Source organism: Vanrija pseudolonga, chromosome 5 (assembly GCF_020906515.1).
Source record: "Vanrija pseudolonga chromosome 5, complete sequence".
Classification (NCBI taxonomy): domain Eukaryota; kingdom Fungi; phylum Basidiomycota; class Tremellomycetes; order Trichosporonales; family Trichosporonaceae; genus Vanrija; species Vanrija pseudolonga.
This window is the reverse complement of record NC_085853.1, coordinates 331217-351938: the sequence shown is the minus strand read 5'-3', so window position 1 is coordinate 351938 and position 20722 is coordinate 331217. Positions and strand designations below refer to the sequence as shown.

Below are 20722 nucleotides of genomic sequence, written 5' to 3'. Positions count from 1 at the left end.
CCTAATGCTGCTACTGTTACCCCTGCTGCTCCTGCTGCCGCCGTCCTACTCATACTGCTTGGTCGCCTCGAGTCCGCCGAGCAGCATCTTCCGCACGTTATGCTTGTCCCTGTCGGCGCGGTAGCTCTCCCCCTCGGTGCCCTCGAGCAGCTCTGCGCCAAACTCGCCCACAAAGTTGTCGTACGTCGTCGCCGGCTTGTCGCGGCACAGGCCACACATGACGCGGGGCAGCTCTTCGCGGAAGTCGAGGCGCGGGAACGCGCCCACGACCTCCTTGTACTCGGCGACGGTGAGCAGGCCGGACGGGTGGTGCGGGCCGGTAAAGTCGGCGAGGATGCCCATCGCGGTGGCCGCGACGACGGGCTGCTTGTGCAGTGCGATGCTGGGCGTGGTGTGGAGCGCGATCGCGTCCCACACCTCTTGCAAGCGCACCTCGTCATAGTCGCTGTGCGTGCGCGTAAACTCGCGCGCGAGGTCCGCGCCGTCGACCTCGAAGCGCTTGTCGCTCGACAGCAGCGCCTTGGAGTCGCCGATCGCCCAGCCCAGGTCGTGCAGGATGCAGCTGAGCACGATCGCCTCGGCGTCCGCCGCGGCGTACGGCGGGATCTTGGACGCGAAGATGAGCGCAAAGGCCGCGCTGCGCAGGCAGTGGTTCACCGTCGACGCCGAGGTGTGCTCGCGCGAGTAGGACAGCGCGGCGGTCGTGAGCGCCGTCGTGGGGATCGTGATTCCCGACACTGGTAGCTGCGGGAAGGGCGAGTCGGTGGGCATGGTGTGGTCTGTGGGGATGAGTTTGCTGCTTCGACGGAATGCGATCTTATATACTGTGCACTGCAATGTCTTACTTCTCGGCTGTATCGCCAGTGCGTCGATATCACCTGGATACATATCAGGCAACGCCGAGTCACAACCGCTGACATTGCCAAGAGCTCGCCGATGCCGCGCCGCCGCCGCCGCCGCCGCGACGCGCACCCATCTCGGCAGGTCGCCGATGCACGTCGATTGGCCTGAGCTTCGGAGCGGCGCGGCGCGGCGCCGCTGGTCAGACCGACTAGCCGACTAGCCGACCAGCCAGTCCGAGGCTACGAGACCGAGGGCCGAGGGACGGGCGCGGGGGGGCATGGGGGCCCCGAGGGCGAGTTGGCAGCGATGACGGCCTCGTCGAGGTGTCTGTTGAGGCGTTCGCACCGCCTCGCATGGGCGACATGAAGACACACCAAGCTGGTTGCTCTCGCACGGTGAGTACTGCCCGTCTACACGGCGGCGCTCAATGATATGCAACGTGTTGAACTACAGCACCATTGTTAGCTCGACGCGGTGTTCGGTATCCCGCGCCTGCAGCCAGTGGGCATTAGCATCTCGGCGAGGTCAATTGGCTCGGCACGACGAGGCATGTGACCTCGATCTTGTCTTGTTACGTCCATGCCGCTGATGTCAACAGCACACCCAAGCGCGCGCTATTCCACGGAGCAGCAGCATTGTCTCATGCTAACGGGCCAGATCTAAACTCTACTTAAGCAGCAGGTCCTCCCGGTTGCTTCTGCTTCTCCCACTCACCCACACCATGTTCACAACGCTGACCGCGCCCCTCCCAGCGCCCAGCACGGTGCTGTACGCCCTGCTCGGCGTGCTTGCCCTCGGGCTGGCCACCGTGCTCTACCTGTACCCCTACACCGCGCGCACCATCCCGTTCCGCAATCTGCCTGGCCCGGAGCCGGCGTCCGCGCTCTTCGGCTCGCTCCTCACGCAGCAGCGCGCCGAGCCGGGGACGACATACAGCAAGTGGGCGGCGGCGTACGGCCCGACCCTCCGCTTCCGCTCCATCCTCGGCTCGTGGCGTATCGTATCCACCGACCTGCGCGCCGCCGCATGGGTCCTCCAGCACACGGGCCAGTTCCACCGCCAGACAGGCTTCAACGCCATGCTCGACCGCATGTTCGGCCGCGGCGTGCTCATGGTCGAGGACGCCGCGCACCGCCGCCAGCGGCGCGTGCTCGCCCCTGCGTTCTCCGCTGTCAACGTGGCCAACATGATGCCCGTGTTCTGGGACAAGGCGTACGAGCTCGACAAGAAGCTCGCCCAGGTCGTCAGCGACGGCGAGAAGGGCGGCGCACAGGTCGACATCCACCTGTACTTTATGCGCACGGCGCTCGACATCATCGGGCTAGCGGGGTTCAACTATGACTTTGGTGCCGCGGACGAGGCGGACAACCCGCTCAGCAAGTCCATGTTCGCGGCGACCAACGGCATCCAGAAGCCGAGCATCGTGCGCGTGCTCCAGATCTTCTACCCGGCGTTGTTGCCCCTCGTACGTGCACATGTGCATTAGAGCCAGAGCTATGGGCTGACAGACGCGCCCAGCCGACCCGCTTCACCCGCACTCTCGACTCGAACCGCCGTATCCAGGACAAGGTGGCCCGCGAGATTGTCGCCGCGCGCAAGGCCGAGTTGCACGACGTCAAGGTCGAGAAGAAGGCGGATATCGGCAAGGACGCGATTTCGCTGCTCATCAAGGCGAACATGTCCCCGGATCTGGAGGAGAGGCAGCGGTTGACCGATGAGGAGGTGCTGGGGCAGATCGGGTCATTGGTGAGTGGCGAGCGGCCCCCCGAAGCATCTCCGCTGACCCCGCCAGGTCCTCGCCGGCAACGAAACCTCGGCCACGGCACTGGCCTGGACGTGCCTCCACCTCACACAGCACCCCGAAGTGCAGGTCCGCCTGCGCGACGAGCTCGACGGCGTGCCCGAGGACCGGCCGAGCATGTGCGTCTCTCTCTTCTCTCGCTGCACTCTGCTTTTGCGCTGACACCCGGCCCAGGGAGGAACTCCACGCGCTCAGCTACCTCGACAGCGTGGTACACGAGGTGCTCCGCTACGACCCGCCCCTGCCGCAGGTCGTGCGAATGTGCGTGCAGGACACGATCGTGCCGCTCTCGCAGCCCGTCAAGGGGGTGGACGGGAAGCTCATGAGCGAGATCGCCGTGAGCAAGGGGACCGAGTTTGTGATCCGTACGTTGTTGCGGCTCGGACCACACCGCTCCAACAACACTGACCGACGCCCCAGCAATCAACGAGATCAACAGGTCCAAGGAGGTCTGGGGTCCCGACGCGGACAAGTTCAACCCGGACCGCTTTGAGCGTGCGCCCGGCGCGACCGTGCCAGGCGTATGGGGAAACCTCGTGACCTTCAACGCCGGGCCGCACAACTGCATGTGAGTGTGGTAGGGGGTGGAGGGGGAGGGGGAGGAGGGAGGTGGCTGACGCCCACGGCAGGGGGTACCGCTTCGCGCTGGCCGAGATCAAGGTCATGCTCTTTGTCCTCCTGCGTAACTATACGCTCGAGGCGCTGCCGTCCAACCCGCGCATCGAGCGCCGCGGGCAGGGATTCGTTCAGCGCCCGTTTGTCGTGGGGGAGGAGGACAAGGGGATCCAGCTACCCGTCATCCTGCGCCGGCGTGAGGTGTAGGAGTGGGTCATGAGGTGTGGGAGCGTGTGAGCAGTCTGAAGAAATGAATCAAGTTGTACCCCGGTGTCTGGTGTCAATGGCAGAGTAAAGCGCACGGCCGACTCGGCACACCACACCACCAGCTTCACTCAGATTGCATCTTTGCTCAAGACTCTCTCCACTTCCTTGGCTTCTCCTCCTCGTCTTGACTCTGAGGCTCCTCACGTCTATTTGAATTCAGCGTGCACGACATAAGAGCCACTGTCTCCCTTCTTCTCCACATCGGGTTGAGGCGAGGTCGTGCTCACCACAGGCTCCGGGACACGCAGCTCCTCGGGCAGGTGCATGAGCACCTTGGGCCCAGTAAAGAGCAGATCGACGTTCTCGAGCGAGAGCTGCCGGGTCTCGGGATAGAAGAAGTAGATGAGCGGCACGAAGAGCGCGTTGAAGATGGCAAAGTAGATGTACGTCTTGTACCCGATCGAATGGAGCGAAATGGGCGTGATCTCGACCACGACAAAGTTCCACTGGAAAGAGATGTGATAAGCTAAGCACGACGCTGTGGGTCGGACGACTTACAATCCAGTTGGATGCCGAACCAAGCGCCGCAGAGCAGGTTCGGATAGGAAGCGGCGCAATCTCGGTCGGGTAGAGCCAGGGGACGGAGAGCAGGCCCGAGGCAAAGAAGAAGGAGAAGAAGAAGATGCCCGTCGTCGCCACGATGCCGGGGCCATGCGCGGTCCTGCTCGTCCCGCCCGCCATGAGGGCCATGCACACTGCCTGTCCCGCCACCGACCAGATCATGAGCTTGCGCCGTCCGATGCGGTCAATGATGAAGATGGGCGGGATCGACGCGAGATGGTTGACGATGCCGTTGCCGCCGGCCAGCAGCAGCGACGTGTTGCGCGCTAGCCCGACCGACTGCTCAAAGATGACGGCCGAGTAGTACGCGATCGCATTGATGCCGCACAGCTGCTGCATGAACTGCGAGCCCATGCCGAGCACCAGGCGGTGGAAGTACCGGTCCTTGCCGTTCGTGAAGCACGCGCGGAACTGCGAGATTGGCTTTCCGTCGCGCACGAGTGCTGCCTTCTCCTCGGCGATCCACTCGGTGATCTGCTTAAACTCGGCGTCGACCACTGCATCGCGGTACGCGAGTGGCTCGACCGACAGCTGCCTCAGCACCGCCTGCGCATCGGCATCCCGCCCGCGCGAGAGCAGCCATCGCGGCGACTCGGGACACCACTGGATCAGGACGAGCGTCACGATCGCAAAGGCCATCTGGAACCCGAGCGGCGCGCGGAACTGCGACTGGTTCTTGACGAACGAGAAGCCGTAGTCGATCCAGTAAGATGACATCTGCGGGTTAGCGCTAACGCGAGTAGGATACTCACCGTGCCGAACGTGTTGATGGCCAGCTCGGTCGCCACCGCCCTGCCGCGATTATGCGCGCGCGTCGTCTCGCTATGCCACAGAGGCACAGTGGACGTGTTGATACCGTTACCGATGCCTGCTACGATGCGGCCGACAATGAACTGTGGGATGCCGTACGCGGCAGTCTGGAGCGCAGCCCCAATGATGAGGATCACGCTGCCGAGCATGATCATTCGTCGCCGGCCGAGATAGTCGCCGATTGCGAACGCGATCAGCGAGCCGAAGAGACACCCAATCTCGTAGATGGCCACGACTGTACCCTGGAGCGAGGAAGACCCATTCGCGCCCTTGTTCGTGTCTGGTGTCATGTCAGTGGAGGCGACAGTGGAGACGTACTGATCTCGGGGAACTGCGCGACCCACGCGTCGCCAGTCAAGAGACCACCCATCACGCCCTGGTCGTACCCGAACAGTCTGGCGTCAGCCGGACTCGAAGACTTGCTGCCTTACAAGAAGGACGACCCGGCGCTGCGTGTCAACTCATGTCGCCCCGACCCCGGGGACTCACCAGGCCGTGATGAACCAGTTGGCCCATTTACCCTGGAGCTTGTCGGTGAACATGGCTGTGTGGCTTGTGGGGCCTCTCAACCCCAGATCGGAGCCCTCTAATAAGCATTGCGAGGTGTCAGTAGAGGAGGTGACGCGCGAGCATGAGATGCTTGGTGCTGCAATCACCGGCGGACAACAGCGCCGCGTTTGGGGGCGGCTGGAGTCCCCGCAAGCCAGCCCACTTGGGTGGTGAGCGGTTGGCCGGCCGCTCGCCCGCTTGTCGCGTTTGGCCGGGCACAACTCGATGGCCACAAAGCGGTGCTCGGCATGAAGAGGGAGCGATAATGGGCTCAGACGGCTGCCCAAGCCCGAGAGGTGCTTGGAGTCGTGCTCGTTGTTGGGGCCGCGGCGATATCTGGAGTTCACGCGGCCGGTGGCCCGCTGAGTTTCCACTGTAAGGCCACTTCCAACCATCTTCATCGCGCAACCATCCCTGTGTCGCCGTAGTCCCAACACAGTCAGCAATCAACTTCCAGATCAAGGTCGTCATCATCAGTCCAGCACACTTGAAAGGCGGTGCATGCCACGGTTGCCAGCCTACTTCCGCGTAATGTCCGTGTCGACCTTGAACTGCAGTGGCCCAACTTGCGCCTCGTACTCCTCGAGAGTGAGGAAGGTGATGAGCGAGTCCATGTGGCGCTTCTCGTCCTCGGAACAGACGACAGTCGAGAGGTCGTCGTGCTCGATGCCGTGGCAGATACGCTGCCGGACGCGGGTGAGGAGGTCGTCGTCAAACACCTCGTGCTCGAAGCCGAGCCAGCGCCAGTCGGCCGACTCCATCCCAACGACGGTAAACTTGCGCTCGAGGTTGGCGTTGCACCAGATGAGTGCGAGGACGAGTGTAAGTGCGGCCGTCGCGCCCGGCGGGACGGGGTCGGGGCGAGTTTCGCCGCTTGCGAGCGCCTTGAGGGCGATGACCACATTCCCCGCTTGGCCTGGGGAGAAACGGGGCACCATAGCACGGTTACGATTGTGGTCAAGGCAAGGGTCAAGGGCAGGGTCGTATGACACGTGGACCACCACAGTCTTTGTGGTCTCTCGGACGTTGAAGTTGAGCCAGAGACGGTAGATGTAACCCGTAGCCGTGAGGTTGCGAAAAAAGACCTCCTTGTGGGCTGAGAGTGGGGGCCACGACAAGGGCCAGTATCCCTTCGGGCTATGCCTAATACACCTCAGGGTTTGCATTGTGGGCCATTGGGCCAAGTGGAAGGCCGCCGATAGCGTGAGTGTCGGTTCGAGGAAGAACACGGTCGAGGTCTGAAGGAAAGATGTCTGGGCGGGAGTGATAGCTGCTCCTGACGAAGAAGCAGACTCGTGCGCCCACTGTGCGGTGATGCCCGGAGCACCGTGGACACTACTGACGTAGCAGTGAGTATCCGAGCCGGAGATCTTGACGTGGTAGAGAAGGTAAGGCGTGAGCGTGCCGTGCAGGCTCTTGCAGGTCGCCCGGAGGGCCATGAGTGTCGCGCGGTCGTTGGTCGCTTTGAGGTGGTCGGTTATCCCGTCAAGGATGTGCAGGAAGGAGAAGATGGTGATCATGGTTGTTGGGGGTTGCTTGAGAGTGGGATAGAGGGGTGTTGTGTGGCGAACAAAGTGGGTCGATGTGAGTTGAAGAGAAGAGAAAGAGATGTTGATCAAAGCCGTTGAATGGATCGGCGCATTTATATGGGCGGCGCTTGTCGACACACACACACCAATACGGGCCTGCACCCGCCGTCTTGACTGACAAGCGACTGAGCTGCATGCTACTTGGAATGCCCTCTCCTACATGTACATGGGCATATACACCAAGCGCCGCCTCGTCTCCGTCACCCCCGCGGCCTCACGCCACCGTGTTGATCCAAAACGCCTCCTCGCCCACCTCGTCCTCGTACTCCTCGAGCGTCATGAACTTGAGCAGCTCCTTGCCCTTGCGCTTCTCGTCGTCGGGCATCGCGTGTCCGTGACGTTCGAGGTACGCCCTGATCGCGACGCCCTGATCGCGACGCCCTCGATCTCGGCGGTGGTGCGGCTCAGCAGTGCGGCGGGGGATAGACCGTGCGAGTGGCCCATCCAGTTTGACGGGACCTTCTCGAGGCCGACGACCGTTATCTTGCGCCTGCCGTTCATATTGAGGCCGAGGAGCCTCGGGATGTGCTCAAACACGGTACTCGGCATGCCGAGAGTAGACATGGTCTGCAAACTGCGCTTGGGCTTCTCGCCACCCACGGCGGGACGGAAGACGACGGCCAGCTCCTGCACCGCGTCGTCGAGAATCGCGTTCTTCAGGTTCACGGCAGGACTGCGGGAGCCGAGACGACGGTCGTACGCGATCACAACTACGAGTGACGTCGTCCCTGGACGCGGTGGCCGGAGGCAGCCCCTCCTGATGGCCCTGCGCTTGACGAGGCGAAAGAACTGCACGTTTGTGGGAGCGAGAGGATCCAGGCAGACCGCTGGGGATCGGCCCATGGAGTAGAAGTCGCGAACTACCTTGAGAGGCGTTTGGCGGTTCGATTGAGCTCTTCAATGACCCAAGGCGGCGGCACGCCCTTAATGTCGACCACAGAGCTGATCTTCAGTGCGGAAACGAACGACGTATGGCGGGCCGCCGTCTCGGGGTCGCTGGTCGGCTCGACTGCGACCGAGTCGAGCGTAGTCGTGATGACGGGCGCGCCAATGTAAGATCGCACGGTCACCGATGTGGTCGACGTCGTGATGACCGCGTGATTGAACAGAGCGGTGTCGGCTAGGTACCGCATGCGGTTGCAGGTCACGCGGAGTGCAAGCAGCGTGTCGTGGTCACCCTCGAGGACGACGTACGAGACAATGTCGTCAAATATGTGCGGTTACCATGTGGGACTGAGCATGGCGAGTGGTGAGCGAGAGAGAGAGAGAAGTGAAGTAAGGGTGGCAAAAGAGTCAAACTTGTAAGCCATGTTGTTATGAGACAAACCTACCGCGTTTAGAAAACTCGAGTCCCATGTCTCATGTCTCTCAATCTCATGCACTCACACTACATAGGAAGTACAAGGCATCAAACGACCACCTCACTCGACACAGTTGATCCGAAACTCCTCGTCACCAACCTCCTCCCTGTACTCCTCGAGCGTGAGGGACCTAAGCAGCTCGCTGCTCCTCTGCAGCTCTGTAATAGGTTTTGGGCGTCCATGACGCTCAAAGTACGCCTTGATTGCCACACCGTGAATCTCGGCAGCCACTCGACTGCGGAGAGCAGCAGGCGCGAGCTTGGGACCGGGGATCATCCAGCGCGAGTCGAGGGTTTCGAGACCGACGACCGTGATACGGCGCGTGCTGGTCATGTTGAGTCCCAGCAGTCTCGGGATGTGCTCCAATGCAGGGCGGTCTTCATCCACTGACAGGGACGCCCGGAGCAAGAAGATTCTCGTCCGAAGGGTCTCAGTGTTGGCGACCTTGTTGAACACCATAACCAGCTCGTCCACCCCAGACTCGGGAAGCGGGGTGATGGGTGGCGGGGCTGGACTCGTCATCGGCTCGACTTGTGGGTGAAGTCCGATGTTAATGACGAGCGAGGTAGCACCAGGCCGGGCCGCGAGGTCAAGGCAGGCCGTCGCGCTGGCCAAGTTACTGACCCGGGCATGCTGGATGAAGCGGACGTTCTTGCGGGCACGCAAGGTCAAGGCCGGTGACGGCGGCACGGTGAGGTCTCGGACGGTGTCGAGCTGCCCGCCGCCCACCCCGCTCGCGTGGATCCAGCCCGGCAGGGCCGAGCCTTTGATGTCCAGTATCTGCCCGTGTCCGAGTGCCGACAGGAAGGCGGGGTGGTTCCCATCGGGAAGGATGCGGGATGTGTCCTGGTCCTCGATCCACTTGACCAGGATGGCTGGGGGACCGAGGTAGGGGCGCAGCGATGCTATGTTGGAGGTCGAGGTGAGGGCAGCGTGCTTGAACAGGACAGGGTCGACCAGTTCTTTCATGCCCTTGCAGGTCGCCCGGAGAGCGAGCAAGGTGTCATGGTCCCTCGCGGTGATCACATAGTGCACTATGCTTTCTGTGATATGGGGGAATGAAGTCGGTGTGAACATGTTTTCGTGGAAGAGAAGTTGCTGAACAAGACGGCGATTGCGATGCTGCTATTTATTGTTCAACCCCTAGATGGTGGCGGTGGCGGCGGTGGGGGGACCGAGAGCGAGCTCTGATCACCACAGAGACAATGCCCACTGACACTTTTTACATCGCGACAGTCATACCTTGCTTTGATACTGAAACAGAATGGACAGGAGCAAGGTCACCTCTCAGCTTTGGGCTCGGCGCCGCCTCGCTCGACAGTGGCCATTCGGAACATGATCTCGCCGACCTCTTGTCTGTACTCGGCGAGCGTCCGAAACCTGAGCAACTGCTCGACCTTCTCCTCCTTTAACGCTTGGTCTCCTTTAAGCTTGGACCAGGAATGCATGAGGATCTCGGCCATAAGATGGTGGCGAAGCGCCGTCTCGGGAAGTTGGCGGAGCCCGAACCAGTATGGGTCGATGTCGTCGACGCCGACCACCGTGATGCCGCGCACGCCGTCCATGCAGAGTCCGAGCCACCTTGCGATGCCGGCGAAGACTGTGCTTGGGGAGTCGGCTCCTCTGACACCCATGGACGTCATGTGAGACTGTAGAGCTTTGCTGGTCCGCCTGCTGGGGCGATTCTTGACCGCCTTGAAGACGACAACGAGCTCTGTCACGCTGCTGTCAAGGCGGACCCTGGCCCAAGGGATCGGATCAAGCAGCAGGTTGGTGATACCGTCATGTGAGAGGTTTACGACGAGTGTATTCGTCCCCGGACGAGGTCCACGGTCGAGGAAGCTAGTGCTGAGGCCCTTCTTCTCCAGCAGGCTGATGAACCACACATTCATGGGTGCGCGCAGATCCCGACCGACCGTGTGCGCGCCAGAGGTGGTCACGATGTCGCGGATGACGCGGAGCGGTTGGCGGTTCAGTTTGAACTGGTCGATGAACCACGACGGTGGGAGGCCTTTGATGTCCAGGGCATACACGTTACGCGGTGCCCTTGCGGGCAACGGCGCTATGAGTAGACGGCTGATGTCCGATCGGGGAAGGAGGGCAAGTAGGATCTTGTAGAGTATGCGATACTCGAGGTCAGGGAGGACATCGTCCTTCCCCCAGTTGACCACGACACCAGGGGAACCGTAGCGTGGCTTCATGGTTGTGGACTCGTCCTTTTCTACCACCACCGCATGCTGGAAAAGGACGTTGTCTGCCAGCTCTCTCATCCCTTTGCTGGTCCGCCGGAGAGCGAGCAACGTGCGCCTGTCTCTGGGGATCCTCAGCCAGTTGACGATGTTGTCGAAGATGTGGGGATACGCGCTCGGCGTGAGCATGGCGGTACTGTCAGTTTGGAGGGATGAGTTAGAGAGAAGAGTCGAAAGGAGGTCTGTCATGCGTCATGGCATTTATAGTCGTCGTTACCCAGATCTGGGGCAGCGCGATCATGGCGGCGTGGCGCAAACTGCCCCCAGTTTGACTGCGATCAGGCTATTCCTTGCAACGAAACACTCCATCACTACTCATGCGCTGTCACTCGTATCAACAGTATGGACACCTCACTCGACCGTGTGGAGCCCAAACTCGTCCTCGCCCACCTCTGCCCTGTACTCCTCAAGGCTTATAAGCCGCACGCGCCGCCACATTGCCAATGGCCACGGACCTCGGTCCGCGGCCCGGTATCGGTATCATTAGATAACGGTGAATCACGAAGTAGGACTACTGAAGACATGCGTGGCATGTGGGCTGCAGAGCCGGTGCTACCACTCAGGCAACAGTGTTGACAGCAAACTCGTCCTCACCAACGGCGGCGCGATACTCGTTCAGAGTCATGAACGTGAGAAGCGAGTTGAACTGAAAAGCTTCCATGGGCAACATGGGAAAGCCCTTCTCCTTTTCGAAGTAGTGGTTGGCGAGATTGTTGATGATCTTGCGGGCACTCTGGACGATCTCGGCGCTGTCGAGGGGGCTGGAGCTGCCAAGCCAGCGACAGTCGATGCTCTCCATGCCGACGATGGTGCTCTTGAGCGAGTGGTCGGTGTACTGCGCCACGAGGTGGTAGATGTTGAAGAAGGCGCCGTACTCGGTTGGCTTGGCGCGAGGAAAGGGGCAGCGGCGGCCCTGCGGCGCCAGCACGACGACAAGCTCATCGATGTCACCGAGGTTGGGGACTTCGCCGCCAGCGGCGAGCAGGATGCGGGGGTCGAGTTGCTGCTCGAATATGATGTTGACGACAAGCGTGCGCAGGCTGGGACCAAGCGCCATATGGAGCCATCGGGGGCGGACATCGTCCTGCGACGAGAGGTGACGGAAGACGACGAGCTTGCGACCGGTGTAGTGTGCCGTGTAGGGCTCCCAGAGGGAGCCGAAACTGCGCAGCACTGCCTCCTTGGGTTGATGGATGCAAACCAGTGGCGGAAAGCCGGCGGCATGTGGCCATAAACGTCGAGTATCTTCGTTGGGGCGAGGAGGGCGAGCACAGCTGCCGTGTCGGCATCGTCGTACGGGTCGGTCCAGTCCTCGTCGGACGCAATGCGGCACAGGGGTAGGCCAGCCCTGATGTAACGGGCACTGACGGCGAAGCCTTGGTCGGTAGGCGAACGGATCATGGCATGCTTGAACAGCTCACGGTCGACCACCCCGCGGATGCGGCGGCACGTCTGGCGCAGGGTGCGCTGCGTGTCTGGGTCGGCGTGCCCAGTGATGGTGTCGAGGATGAATGGGAACCAGGGGCCGTCGAGCCACATGTTGGTTGAGATGATTTGGCGGTGAAAAGGATGGCGAAGCAGGATTGGCTCGGTTTATGTATGTTTCGGGGGTGGGTGTTGGGCGCGAAGTGCGGCGGTGGGCGTGCCAATGCGTGGCGAGTGATGCAGACCTCCCAGTCAGCCAACCTCGCCATCTGTGCACCATGCGCCGTGCCGGGCAGCAAGGCAGAGTGTGGCGAGCACTACCCCGCCCTCGTGGACTGGGGGTGTGGAGCGCCACATCCCCCCGCCTCCACCAACGCCACCTAAAAATTTCACCCCTCGCACGTCCTCACCATCTCCCTCCTCCCTCATCAACCTCGACGTTCCTCGCCCGTATGCAAAAGAGTAAGCCTAGTATGGGGCTCGAACCCATGACATTTTGATGTCTTAGTAGTAAGAGTCAAACTATCTACCGACTGATATAACCAGGCTTCCACGTTCTCCGCCAGGGAGTCGAACCCTGCTCTACCGCGATCTTGTCTCTCGAGTGAGAGGCGGTTATACTAACCGATATACTAGCGAAGATGTACGTGTACGTGTGACCTCTGGCGGGATCGAACCGCCGACCTCATGCGTAACGCGTCAAGTGTTAAGCATGCGCTCTAACCAGCTGAGCTAAGTGGCCTTGGGTGCTGACTAGGGGTTCGAGCGGTGATGGGGCGAGGAGAGTGCGAGCGGTGGCGTCGGTGCGAAGTCAAGCAGTGGGGTTACCCTGGCGCTTCAATGAGTGAATACTCACTGACGGGTTCGATCCAGCCAGCGCTGACACTTGTCCCAGATGAGTGGTGGACGACGAAGGCAAGGCATAAGTAATGACGCTGACCTGCTACACTGCGCATCCGTCGCATAACATCCCCAAGGCTATTCGAATCGCCCACATTTGAGATACCTTGGCCGCTCTCAACTTGACAGTAACCTTCAATGCCCTCGCCGCTTGTGGCTGTAGAGTGAGCCTCTGTGCATCCCTACTTGACAGTTTCGAGGCTAAACACCTGGGTGCCGACCTCTGCCATGTATTCCTCGCCCGTGAGGAAGCGCACCACCCCATCCATGCGGCTCTGGAATTCGCCAGGCCAAAATGGAGTCTGCAAGTGATTGGTCGGAAACCCGAATCCCTTGAGGAGCATCGGCATCACATCATCCCCGAGCTGCATGAGGTCGCCGAGCATGCTGTCGGGATTGGCTTGCCACATCGCCTTGTGGAGGTCGACGAATGTGAAGAGGGGCGACTGGTTGGTGGAGTTACGAGAATGAGCGTCGATATAGGATCCGATCGATTCGAAGAGCTTGTTGAGAGCGAAGAGCAATGCCTTCGCTCGAGTGTCCGATACCTTGTGAAGAGGTGGAGCAACGTCGAAAACGACCACGATCTTCGCAAGGTCGTGTCCGGCGAAGGGCATTAAGATCCCACCGTGGAATGGAAGGTTGATATCGACGCGGATGTTGACGACAGCGGTAGTCGCGTCGCGGACAAGAGTGAGAGGCTTGAAGTTGGTGGCAATCAAAGCGAAGCGGGTATGGCTAAGGTTGACGAACGAGACAACCTTGGGATAGTCTCCGCCGACAAGGCGACGTGCAGAATTGTGGGGTGCAAGAATGCGAGCAGTGCGAGAGGGGGCGCCCGGGGTGAAGAGAAGTTCATGGAGGTCGCGAGTCTTGGTGGGGGAGTAGTCTTGGTTGTGGAAATCGACAGTCTCGATATTGCGGAGAATGCGCATGGTGGGTTCGTGGGTTTGAGCACGAGCGAGCTGATGCTGGGTAGGGTTCAGTGGATGTGTGGGCGGGGACAGCACTAGGCTGGCGTACCTCGTTGCGCGACTGGATGAGAACTGCCCCGCCGTCATGAGAGCGCAGCACGATGTGCGTGTCGGTCAGGCTGAAGACGACGTGGCGCTGCAGCAGAGGGTTGAGCGCGGCGGCCAGGTCCTTGCAAGTCCCGCGTAACGCGCGCATTGTGGCGAGGTCATTGGCAGTCGTCACGTGCTCGAGGATGCGGCTGAAGATGTGGGGGTAGGTGCGGTGGTCGATCTGGGCCGTCATACTGGATGCTTGGGTGGGCAGGTGTAGTGGAAGAAGCGAGAGAGAGAGAACAAGAGAGAGAGTGGAGAAAGAGGGCGAGGGCAGAGCGGTGTGTGGGTCGCGGGTCGAGTCGAGTGGGTGACAGGGACCGGCCGGCCCATCCCACTCCCCACAGATTGGGGCGGGGGTACCGGCGGCGCTGGACGAGTCGGCACACACAACCTCTGAGCACAGCCCTTTCTTGCTGCCTTTGGCTTGTGCAGACTTGCTGGCCAGATGCGGCGTCAGCGTGGTGCATGCCGGCTAGACCTCCCCGAACTGCCGACGTGGCACACAGAAACCGGGGCGGAGACGTGGAGCGGCAACACGGCACCGCCAGTGTGGTATTCCAAACCACATGTGAGTGGTGCTGTATGTGACGGCGTTGGTGTACAGCGGGTAGCAACAGCTGCGCGACTGGTGCTGACAAGGGGAGTGTCGTGGCGTGTCGCCCCTCCTTTGGGGTCATCACGCTATCGCCCTCCTGCAAAGCAGAACACAGCGCATGTTGTGACTGGTGCAAGTGGCGACGAGCAAGCAGACAAGGCAACACCACGTGACGTGCTTGGCGAGGGTGACGCGCCAGAAGGAGGGGGAAATAAATCAAAATAAATCAGCCAAGCGTCCAGAGCCTCGCCCGAGCGCCGCGCCTGATCGCGACGTGCCCGCCGAGCCACGCTTCAAGGTCAGTGGTGTTGTCCTTTTGGGTTATAGTGTATACATTCGTTACCACGACTACTAACTCATACTTCGAGACGTGCGACTATGTACAAAAAGAGCAAAAGGCACTATTGGTGAACGACGATCCTGCTCCCCATCATCTTTTCTCGCCTCGCCCCTCGTCGCACCCCTCCTTCTCCAGTCACATCTGCGCTCTCTTCTCTCTTGTTATGAATGGTGCTATGTATAACACAAGTGACTGATGGACTTACTCTCGACACGACTCGACACCACGGACACTCTCGACCGTGATCCCGCACCTTCGACACCTCCCTTAACCTTAGTGCACCTCCTCGTTCCCCTCCCTCGACCATCCTACCCTCGTCACCCACTTCAATCAAATCCTTGCTGGAGGTCAAGAAGAGTGCGCATGTTGGGCGTGATAGCGGCGACGAAGTCGTTGAACTCCACCGTCTGATAAGCGGAGACGACGTTGTTCACGCGCGCGTAAAGACGAGACTCGAACCAACCAGCTGGACCACCGAACTCGTGGAAGGCGTACATCCAAGTGCCGTTGGCCTCCTGGGGCGCAGTACCCGGGATGCGCTCCTGCTGAAGGAAGTTGAGAATCTCGTTCTGGTTGACGAGGTTGAGGAGCTCGCACGCAACGTTTGCAAAGACCGTGCAGAGACGCTCCACGCCGACAAAGGTGTAGCTCCCAACGTGGTTGTTGACGACTGTGTAGGTGGCGATGTTGTCCGACACCTGGAGCAGCGCCTCAATGAGCTGCGCGAGGTTGCCGAGGGTGGGGACAGTGGGGGTGACGATGTCGCCCTTGAGAATAATGGCGACGTTCTGAACGCCGTCTCCAAGGGGGTAGGCCGCGCCCATCTGGGAGTGGTTGTGGACAAAGAAGGGGGAGGACAGGTCGAGCACGATGGTGTAGTTGTCGGCGGTGGGCTGGGGGTGGCTCGCAATGAAGCACTCCTCGTTGGGCTCGACGTACGCAGGGCTGAGGACGATGCAGCGGTGGAGGCCAATCTCAGAGACGTTGACCAGGATGGCGCCGTCCTCGAGCTGATCCTCCTCCTCCTCACCGTCCTCGTGCTGGTCGTCCTCGTCCTCACCGTCCTCGTCCTCACCGTCCTCTTCCTGGTCGGCCTCGTCCTCGTCGAGGTCGATCATCTCGAAAGTCTTGGTGAGGCGGACAGTCGGCGCCCGGAAGCCGGCGCCGAGGATGAGGTCGTAGTGCTTCTGGGTGACGCCTCCGGCCAGGGAAACAACATCGGCATTCGCGGCGATCAGAACGAGGAAGGTGATGAGTGCCGTAAGGTAGGTGGTGCTGCGGGTGTGGGGTGACACGGTGGGCGGCGGGGGTGGAAGTGGGAAGAGAGCCAGGGCGAAGCGGAACTCGATGAACACCTCGTCAAGGCCCTTGCAGTCGAGAGTGACGTGGCCAAACGCCTTCTTCTTGTCGGCATCGCTCATCCCCTGGATGGCCTGCATGAAGCACCAGAAGCTGGAGGAGTGCACAGGGGGGACAACAAGGGGATTGCGGCCAGCATACTGAGCGACTTGGGGGAAATAGCGTGAGTTGATGTGCATGGGGATGAAGCCGTCGAGTGGAGCGGGAGCAATGTAAAGGGGATGGGCGGGGTTGGCGGTCTGGACCGAGACGGCGCCGGTGGCGGCGTCAGCGGTAGGGCTGACGACCTGAGCGTTGGGACTGGAAGCCTCAGCAGAGGGAGCGTTGTTGTTCTGGGTGGGGACGAGACCAGAGGTGTTCGAAACCGAGTCACGAACGGGGTGGTTGCCGTTGGGGGTGGAGACGCCGGCCATTGTGGAACACGAGCACGCGGATGGCGTAGTCTAAGGCGACATTGTCAGTGCTGAGGCATTGGGGTGCGCTCTTTGTTACTCACTTGGAGAGCGAAGAGCTGTAAGTGACTGAGGAGAGCCTGCTGCTGGCTGTGAGAGGGGATGACTTGACCGGCGGTGGCCAGTGGCGTCGTCTGAGGTGACAGTGTCAGCGTCGGCGTGTGGGGTGTGTGCTTCTTTGTGACTCACGTGGGGTGCGAAGAGCTTTGAGTGACTAGGCAGAGCTTGTCTTCACCACGAGCGCGCGGGTGGCGCGGTCTGAGGAGACATGGTCAGCGGGCGAGCTGGGGAGGTTTTGCGCGTGACGCGCTGTTGGTCACTCACTCGAGGTGCGAGTAGCTGTAAGTAACTTGAGAAGAGCTTGTTGTTTGGTGTGAAGCGAGAGGGGGTGAGTTTGGTGGGTGAAGGTGAAGAGTGAAAGGAGTTGGGGTGCAACAGACAATGCGAGCGCGCGCGCGCGTTAAATGGGGACAGTGTGTCCACCGCCCCGGCAGGCCATTCACGACTCGAGTCGTCCAGACACGCTCTGCAACCCACACCACGACGTCACTCGGCGTCACCCCATCCACCGCAGGCCAAGAGGAGGCTGTGTCAGCAGAGGGCGTCATTGCGCGCGCGCGCGGTCAGATCGGATCTGCGACCCTCCCCAACCAATCCGAGCGCGCGACGAGCTGCACGCACGCCCACACAACGACTCACACACCCGAAATAGGCAGGTGGCCAGGTGGTTGGGGCGGTGTTGAGTGTGGTGGGTGCGTTTATGCATACTGTGGCTTGGCGCGAGTCGGGTGGGGCGGGGGTGGTTTGAGCGAGCGCCCTCCTCGCCTTGCTCAGTTGTCAAACGCTCCTCGCCGTCGCATCCATCCTCAGCGAGCTTTCGAAACTACCATTCTATAGATGTGAGCTGTGGCATTCTATTGGTATTATTTGTGTTGACCGAGGAGGCTTGCTGCAAGAGTGGCGAGTGCATGACTGGTGGCTCGGGTGGGGACTGCCTGTGGGCTGTTTTGCCGCGCGTTACGCCCGGATCCGACATGGCCGAGGCCGAGGCCCTCTTAGATCTGTCAAAGATGGACGGTGTGGCCGCACACAACCAATCCCTCGTCAAAGAAGCATTGTGCGTGCGACAGACACGCACGACGCCCGCCGGCCGGCACTCGCCCCCATCCCCACAAGCTGCGCCGGCTTCGGGTGGTCTCGCCACCACACAATGCCCCCTTTCAACTTCTCTGCCCACTGAAAACACGCACCGCTATCCCATGTGCCTTGCGCCCGAGAAGATTGCGACTCGACGTGCAACGGCGCCCGGGATGACGCGACGCGAGAGTGGAGGGAGTGTGTGTGGCAAATCATTTTTGGCCATTTTTGGCTCCGTCACCAGTGCGAGTGGCTGAACAACCAAGCTGCCTGCACTATGCACAAGGTGACAAGGGGAGACGAGGGCAAGGATGAGGTAGACGCGCGTGATATCTTCACATTGTGCTGGTCAAGATCGGCGCTCTCCATGTGCCGCAGTTCGCGTCAGTGACATTGTAGCTCAGGCCACTGCGGAAAATCTGCATAATTATGTACAACAACTACCGCAGCAACGTCCTTGCTCTTCTGAAACTACTCATCTCCAGCACATCCACACTCTTGAACGAGGTCACTTCCCTTGGAGCAACCTCCAGCGGTGACCATCTTACTCGAGCGTAAGGAACTTGAAGGCCTTCTCGCCGATCTCCTTCTTCCACTCCTTCGCCGTGCCGAGCTGCCAAGCCTCCACGGCCTCGTAGAAAGGGAGCTGCTGGAGATAAAGGCGCGAAAGACGCTCCTCAGCCGTGAGGTTGGCGTTCTCACGGCCCTCACCGAAGAGAGTGGTGTGGCGCATGGCCGCCGTCGTCAGGCGCGAGTGGGTAGTCGGCAGAAAGTCGGTCACATGGGGACCTCCAGCCTGGTGGCCCGATTCCTTCTGCTTCCAGCGGTCTACCTTGACCAAGACCTCATCGAGCTTCTCGAGTCCGAGGATCCTAATCTGGCGAGTGAGGGACGTCTCGAGCTCGACAAGGCGGACAGTGTCGTCGCGCACCTTGTAAACGGCGCCAGGGGCATGCTCGCGCGGACGCGCCCTGTTCTTGAGCCTCAGGACGCGAATGTTGATCGTCACGAGTTCGGTCGAAGGGTGAAGAATAGTCGGAGCGCAGGCATGAATAGTGGCCTTCTCGTTGAAGAGCGCCCCACCAAAAGGGAGGTTGATGACGACGTGGCGTGCAGCAGGCATGGGACCTTGGTGCCAGCTGCGGCTGTGGTCCTTGGGGTCGTCCTTGGGGTTCTCAAAGCTGCGGTACGCACTGCTGAAGACGACGCAGGTGTCAGAGCCCATCTGCGAAGTCTCTAGGAGTGCCTTGAGGAGATGGTGGCTGTGGTTCATCCGGAACGAGGAGAGAAAGCGTACAGTCGGGGCGCGGATGCGCAGGTCACCAAGAACTTTGAGGTGCCAGGGCGTGAACTCGCCTCCGAGGTCGATAGCGTCGGAGATGGCGATGGCGCGGGCTTCGCGGGGGATGTGCTTGGGGTTGTAGGCGTCCTTTCTCAGAATGAACGTCTCGGCTCCGCCAAGGGTTCTGAGTTCAAGGGTGCATTCGTCGACAGCAATCGCCTTGCTGTGCTTGACGAGCTTGTCGACAGCTGTCTTCCCGACGGAACCCGTCTGGCGCAGCATCTGCAGGGTGCCAAAGTCACCAGCGGCGTGAACCCATGCAATGATGTTGTCGAAGATGTGGGGGAAAGACAGTGCATTGACGGCCATGTCGGCGAGGGCGGGGATTCCGACAAAGTTGACACCACCGTCGGCAGCGAGGGCGGAAACGAAGCCCAGGCAGCCAAGAACAGCAAGCAAGACGACAATGGCCCAAGGAGCACCGAGCATCGCCAGGGCAATGCAGGACTCAAGAATCGACATTTTGTGACCAACGTTGGGTGGGGACGGGGCCAATGGCTGTAAAAGCGGCGTCAGTCAGGATCATCGTCTCATTGAGCGGCAGGACGGGGCGACACATACCTTTGCCAGTGCTGGGCGACCCTGCTGAAGGGGCGAGGTGCGGAGGAGGTGCAAGAGCTGGAGGCTGTGAGGAAGAGTAGGGCTAGGTGAACAAAAAGGTTTTGCTGAAGACTTGACCACAGTGAGTGAGTAAGCGGGCAACAGGAGTCAAGTGGGTGAGTGTGGGGGCAGTGTCGAGCGAGCGAGTCGGCGCACCAGACACCGCGGTGGCGGATGGGTCGGCCACGTTGCCATACACACACGGCTTGGTACCTGGCAAGCTGCACCAATGGCACAAGTCTGTGCACGCCTCTGCCATTGTATGTAGTGTGATCTCTTCCAATACCACAGTGAGTGCTTTCTGCTCTAACGTTGACGTGTGCACCTGATCTCGGAAGGGGAGTTTGAAGATGTAGCGGGCGCGAAGTGAATGGGGCATGATGACGAGTGGTGAGTGTTCGTTTGTCAGAGTGCCGGCTGAACCGCGACTGATCAGTAATTACATAGGTGCAAGGTCCGTCTGCAGCACGAGCACATCAAGCCCTGCTCTTCATCTCGCGATCACCAGAGCTCACAACAAAGCAAGACACGTCAAGAAGCAGCGCGTGTCGTCGTTGCCGTTTTGTCCTTCCGCCACCTGCCGCACGCCGTGACGTCAGTGCGAGATCGATCGATCAGTCTGGCGCGAGCACTCGGTGCGCTCACGCCTCTCGCGCCCGTCTGTGAGGCATAAAGCTAACGAGGAGGAGGGTGAGGGAGGGGGCTGCAGACCCGCTAACGCACAGACAAGGCAAGGCTGATAAGCATCGAACAAAAGACGTCGGCACCGTATCTCGGAGGTCGGTGCCGACTCGGACATCGCCGGTCCGGTATTCAATCCCGACCTACCACCCAGTTTTCTCGCCTCCAGCGAGAACAAG

General features: G+C 60.7%; 11 protein-coding genes and 3 non-coding genes across 14 annotated transcripts; 1 reads left to right on the top strand and 13 right to left on the bottom strand.

Annotated features, from left to right (window-relative positions):
• Nucleotides 1-45: 45 nt before the first annotated feature.
• On the bottom strand, nt 46-771 carry LOC62_05G006829 (uncharacterized protein; the record flags this gene model as incomplete). Its single annotated transcript, XM_062773342.1, has 1 exon — nt 46-771. One exon carries the CDS (start codon nt 769-771, stop codon nt 46-48), a length of 726 nt encoding a protein of 241 aa, XP_062629326.1.
• Nucleotides 772-1564: 793 nt separating this feature from the next.
• On the top strand, nt 1565-3466 carry FUM15_5 (Cytochrome P450 monooxygenase FUM15; the record flags this gene model as incomplete). Its single annotated transcript, XM_062773341.1, has 6 exons — nt 1565-2308; nt 2362-2589; nt 2636-2763; nt 2819-3009; nt 3065-3212; nt 3274-3466. The coding sequence occupies 6 exons, from the start codon at nt 1565-1567 to the stop codon at nt 3464-3466; spliced, it is 1632 nt and encodes a 543-aa protein (XP_062629325.1).
• A 206-nt stretch (nt 3467-3672) lies between these two features.
• Nucleotides 3673-5267, bottom strand: STL1_4 (Sugar transporter STL1; the record flags this gene model as incomplete). The annotated part of the gene is made up of 4 exons (XM_062773340.1): nt 3673-3972; nt 4025-4804; nt 4840-5177; nt 5216-5267. The coding sequence occupies 4 exons, from the start codon at nt 5265-5267 to the stop codon at nt 3673-3675; spliced, it is 1470 nt and encodes a 489-aa protein (XP_062629324.1).
• A 697-nt stretch (nt 5268-5964) lies between these two features.
• Nucleotides 5965-6966, bottom strand: LOC62_05G006826 (uncharacterized protein; the record flags this gene model as incomplete). The annotated part of the gene is made up of 1 exon (XM_062773339.1): nt 5965-6966. One exon carries the CDS (start codon nt 6964-6966, stop codon nt 5965-5967), a length of 1002 nt encoding a protein of 333 aa, XP_062629323.1.
• A 345-nt stretch (nt 6967-7311) lies between these two features.
• On the bottom strand, nt 7312-8168 carry LOC62_05G006825 (uncharacterized protein; the record flags this gene model as incomplete). Its single annotated transcript, XM_062773338.1, has 2 exons — nt 7312-7930; nt 8002-8168. 2 exons carry the CDS (start codon nt 8166-8168, stop codon nt 7312-7314), a joined length of 786 nt encoding a protein of 261 aa, XP_062629322.1.
• Nucleotides 8169-8456: 288 nt separating this feature from the next.
• On the bottom strand, nt 8457-9480 carry LOC62_05G006824 (uncharacterized protein; the record flags this gene model as incomplete). Its single annotated transcript, XM_062773337.1, has 1 exon — nt 8457-9480. Exon 1 carries the CDS (start codon nt 9471-9473, stop codon nt 8457-8459), a length of 1017 nt encoding a protein of 338 aa, XP_062629321.1. The 5' UTR covers nt 9474-9480.
• Nucleotides 9481-9676: 196 nt separating this feature from the next.
• On the bottom strand, nt 9677-10597 carry LOC62_05G006823 (uncharacterized protein; the record flags this gene model as incomplete). Its single annotated transcript, XM_062773336.1, has 1 exon — nt 9677-10597. The coding sequence occupies one exon, from the start codon at nt 10595-10597 to the stop codon at nt 9677-9679; it is 921 nt and encodes a 306-aa protein (XP_062629320.1).
• A 607-nt stretch (nt 10598-11204) lies between these two features.
• LOC62_05G006822 (uncharacterized protein) lies at nt 11205-12184 on the bottom strand (the record flags this gene model as incomplete). Its single annotated transcript, XM_062773335.1, is given in 2 exon segments — nt 11205-11808; nt 11820-12184. The coding sequence occupies 2 exon segments, from the start codon at nt 12182-12184 to the stop codon at nt 11205-11207; spliced, it is 969 nt and encodes a 322-aa protein (XP_062629319.1).
• Nucleotides 12185-12533: 349 nt separating this feature from the next.
• LOC62_05G006821 lies at nt 12534-12618 on the bottom strand. The gene is given in 2 exon segments: nt 12534-12571; nt 12582-12618. It is a non-coding gene; the product is annotated as a tRNA-Lys (tRNA).
• Nucleotides 12619-12625: 7 nt separating this feature from the next.
• On the bottom strand, nt 12626-12712 carry LOC62_05G006820. The gene is given in 2 exon segments: nt 12626-12660; nt 12676-12712. It is a non-coding gene; the product is annotated as a tRNA-Glu (tRNA).
• A 14-nt stretch (nt 12713-12726) lies between these two features.
• LOC62_05G006819 lies at nt 12727-12812 on the bottom strand. Its single transcript is given in 2 exon segments — nt 12727-12762; nt 12775-12812. It is a non-coding gene; the product is annotated as a tRNA-Val (tRNA).
• A 340-nt stretch (nt 12813-13152) lies between these two features.
• Nucleotides 13153-14227, bottom strand: LOC62_05G006818 (uncharacterized protein; the record flags this gene model as incomplete). The annotated part of the gene is made up of 2 exons (XM_062773334.1): nt 13153-13941; nt 13994-14227. 2 exons carry the CDS (start codon nt 14225-14227, stop codon nt 13153-13155), a joined length of 1023 nt encoding a protein of 340 aa, XP_062629318.1.
• A 1071-nt stretch (nt 14228-15298) lies between these two features.
• On the bottom strand, nt 15299-16744 carry LOC62_05G006817 (uncharacterized protein; the record flags this gene model as incomplete). Its single annotated transcript, XM_062773333.1, has 1 exon — nt 15299-16744. The coding sequence occupies one exon, from the start codon at nt 16742-16744 to the stop codon at nt 15299-15301; it is 1446 nt and encodes a 481-aa protein (XP_062629317.1).
• Nucleotides 16745-18464: 1720 nt separating this feature from the next.
• Nucleotides 18465-19724, bottom strand: LOC62_05G006816 (uncharacterized protein; the record flags this gene model as incomplete). The annotated part of the gene is made up of 1 exon (XM_062773332.1): nt 18465-19724. One exon carries the CDS (start codon nt 19722-19724, stop codon nt 18465-18467), a length of 1260 nt encoding a protein of 419 aa, XP_062629316.1.
• Between the last annotated feature and the right edge of the window lie 998 nt (nt 19725-20722).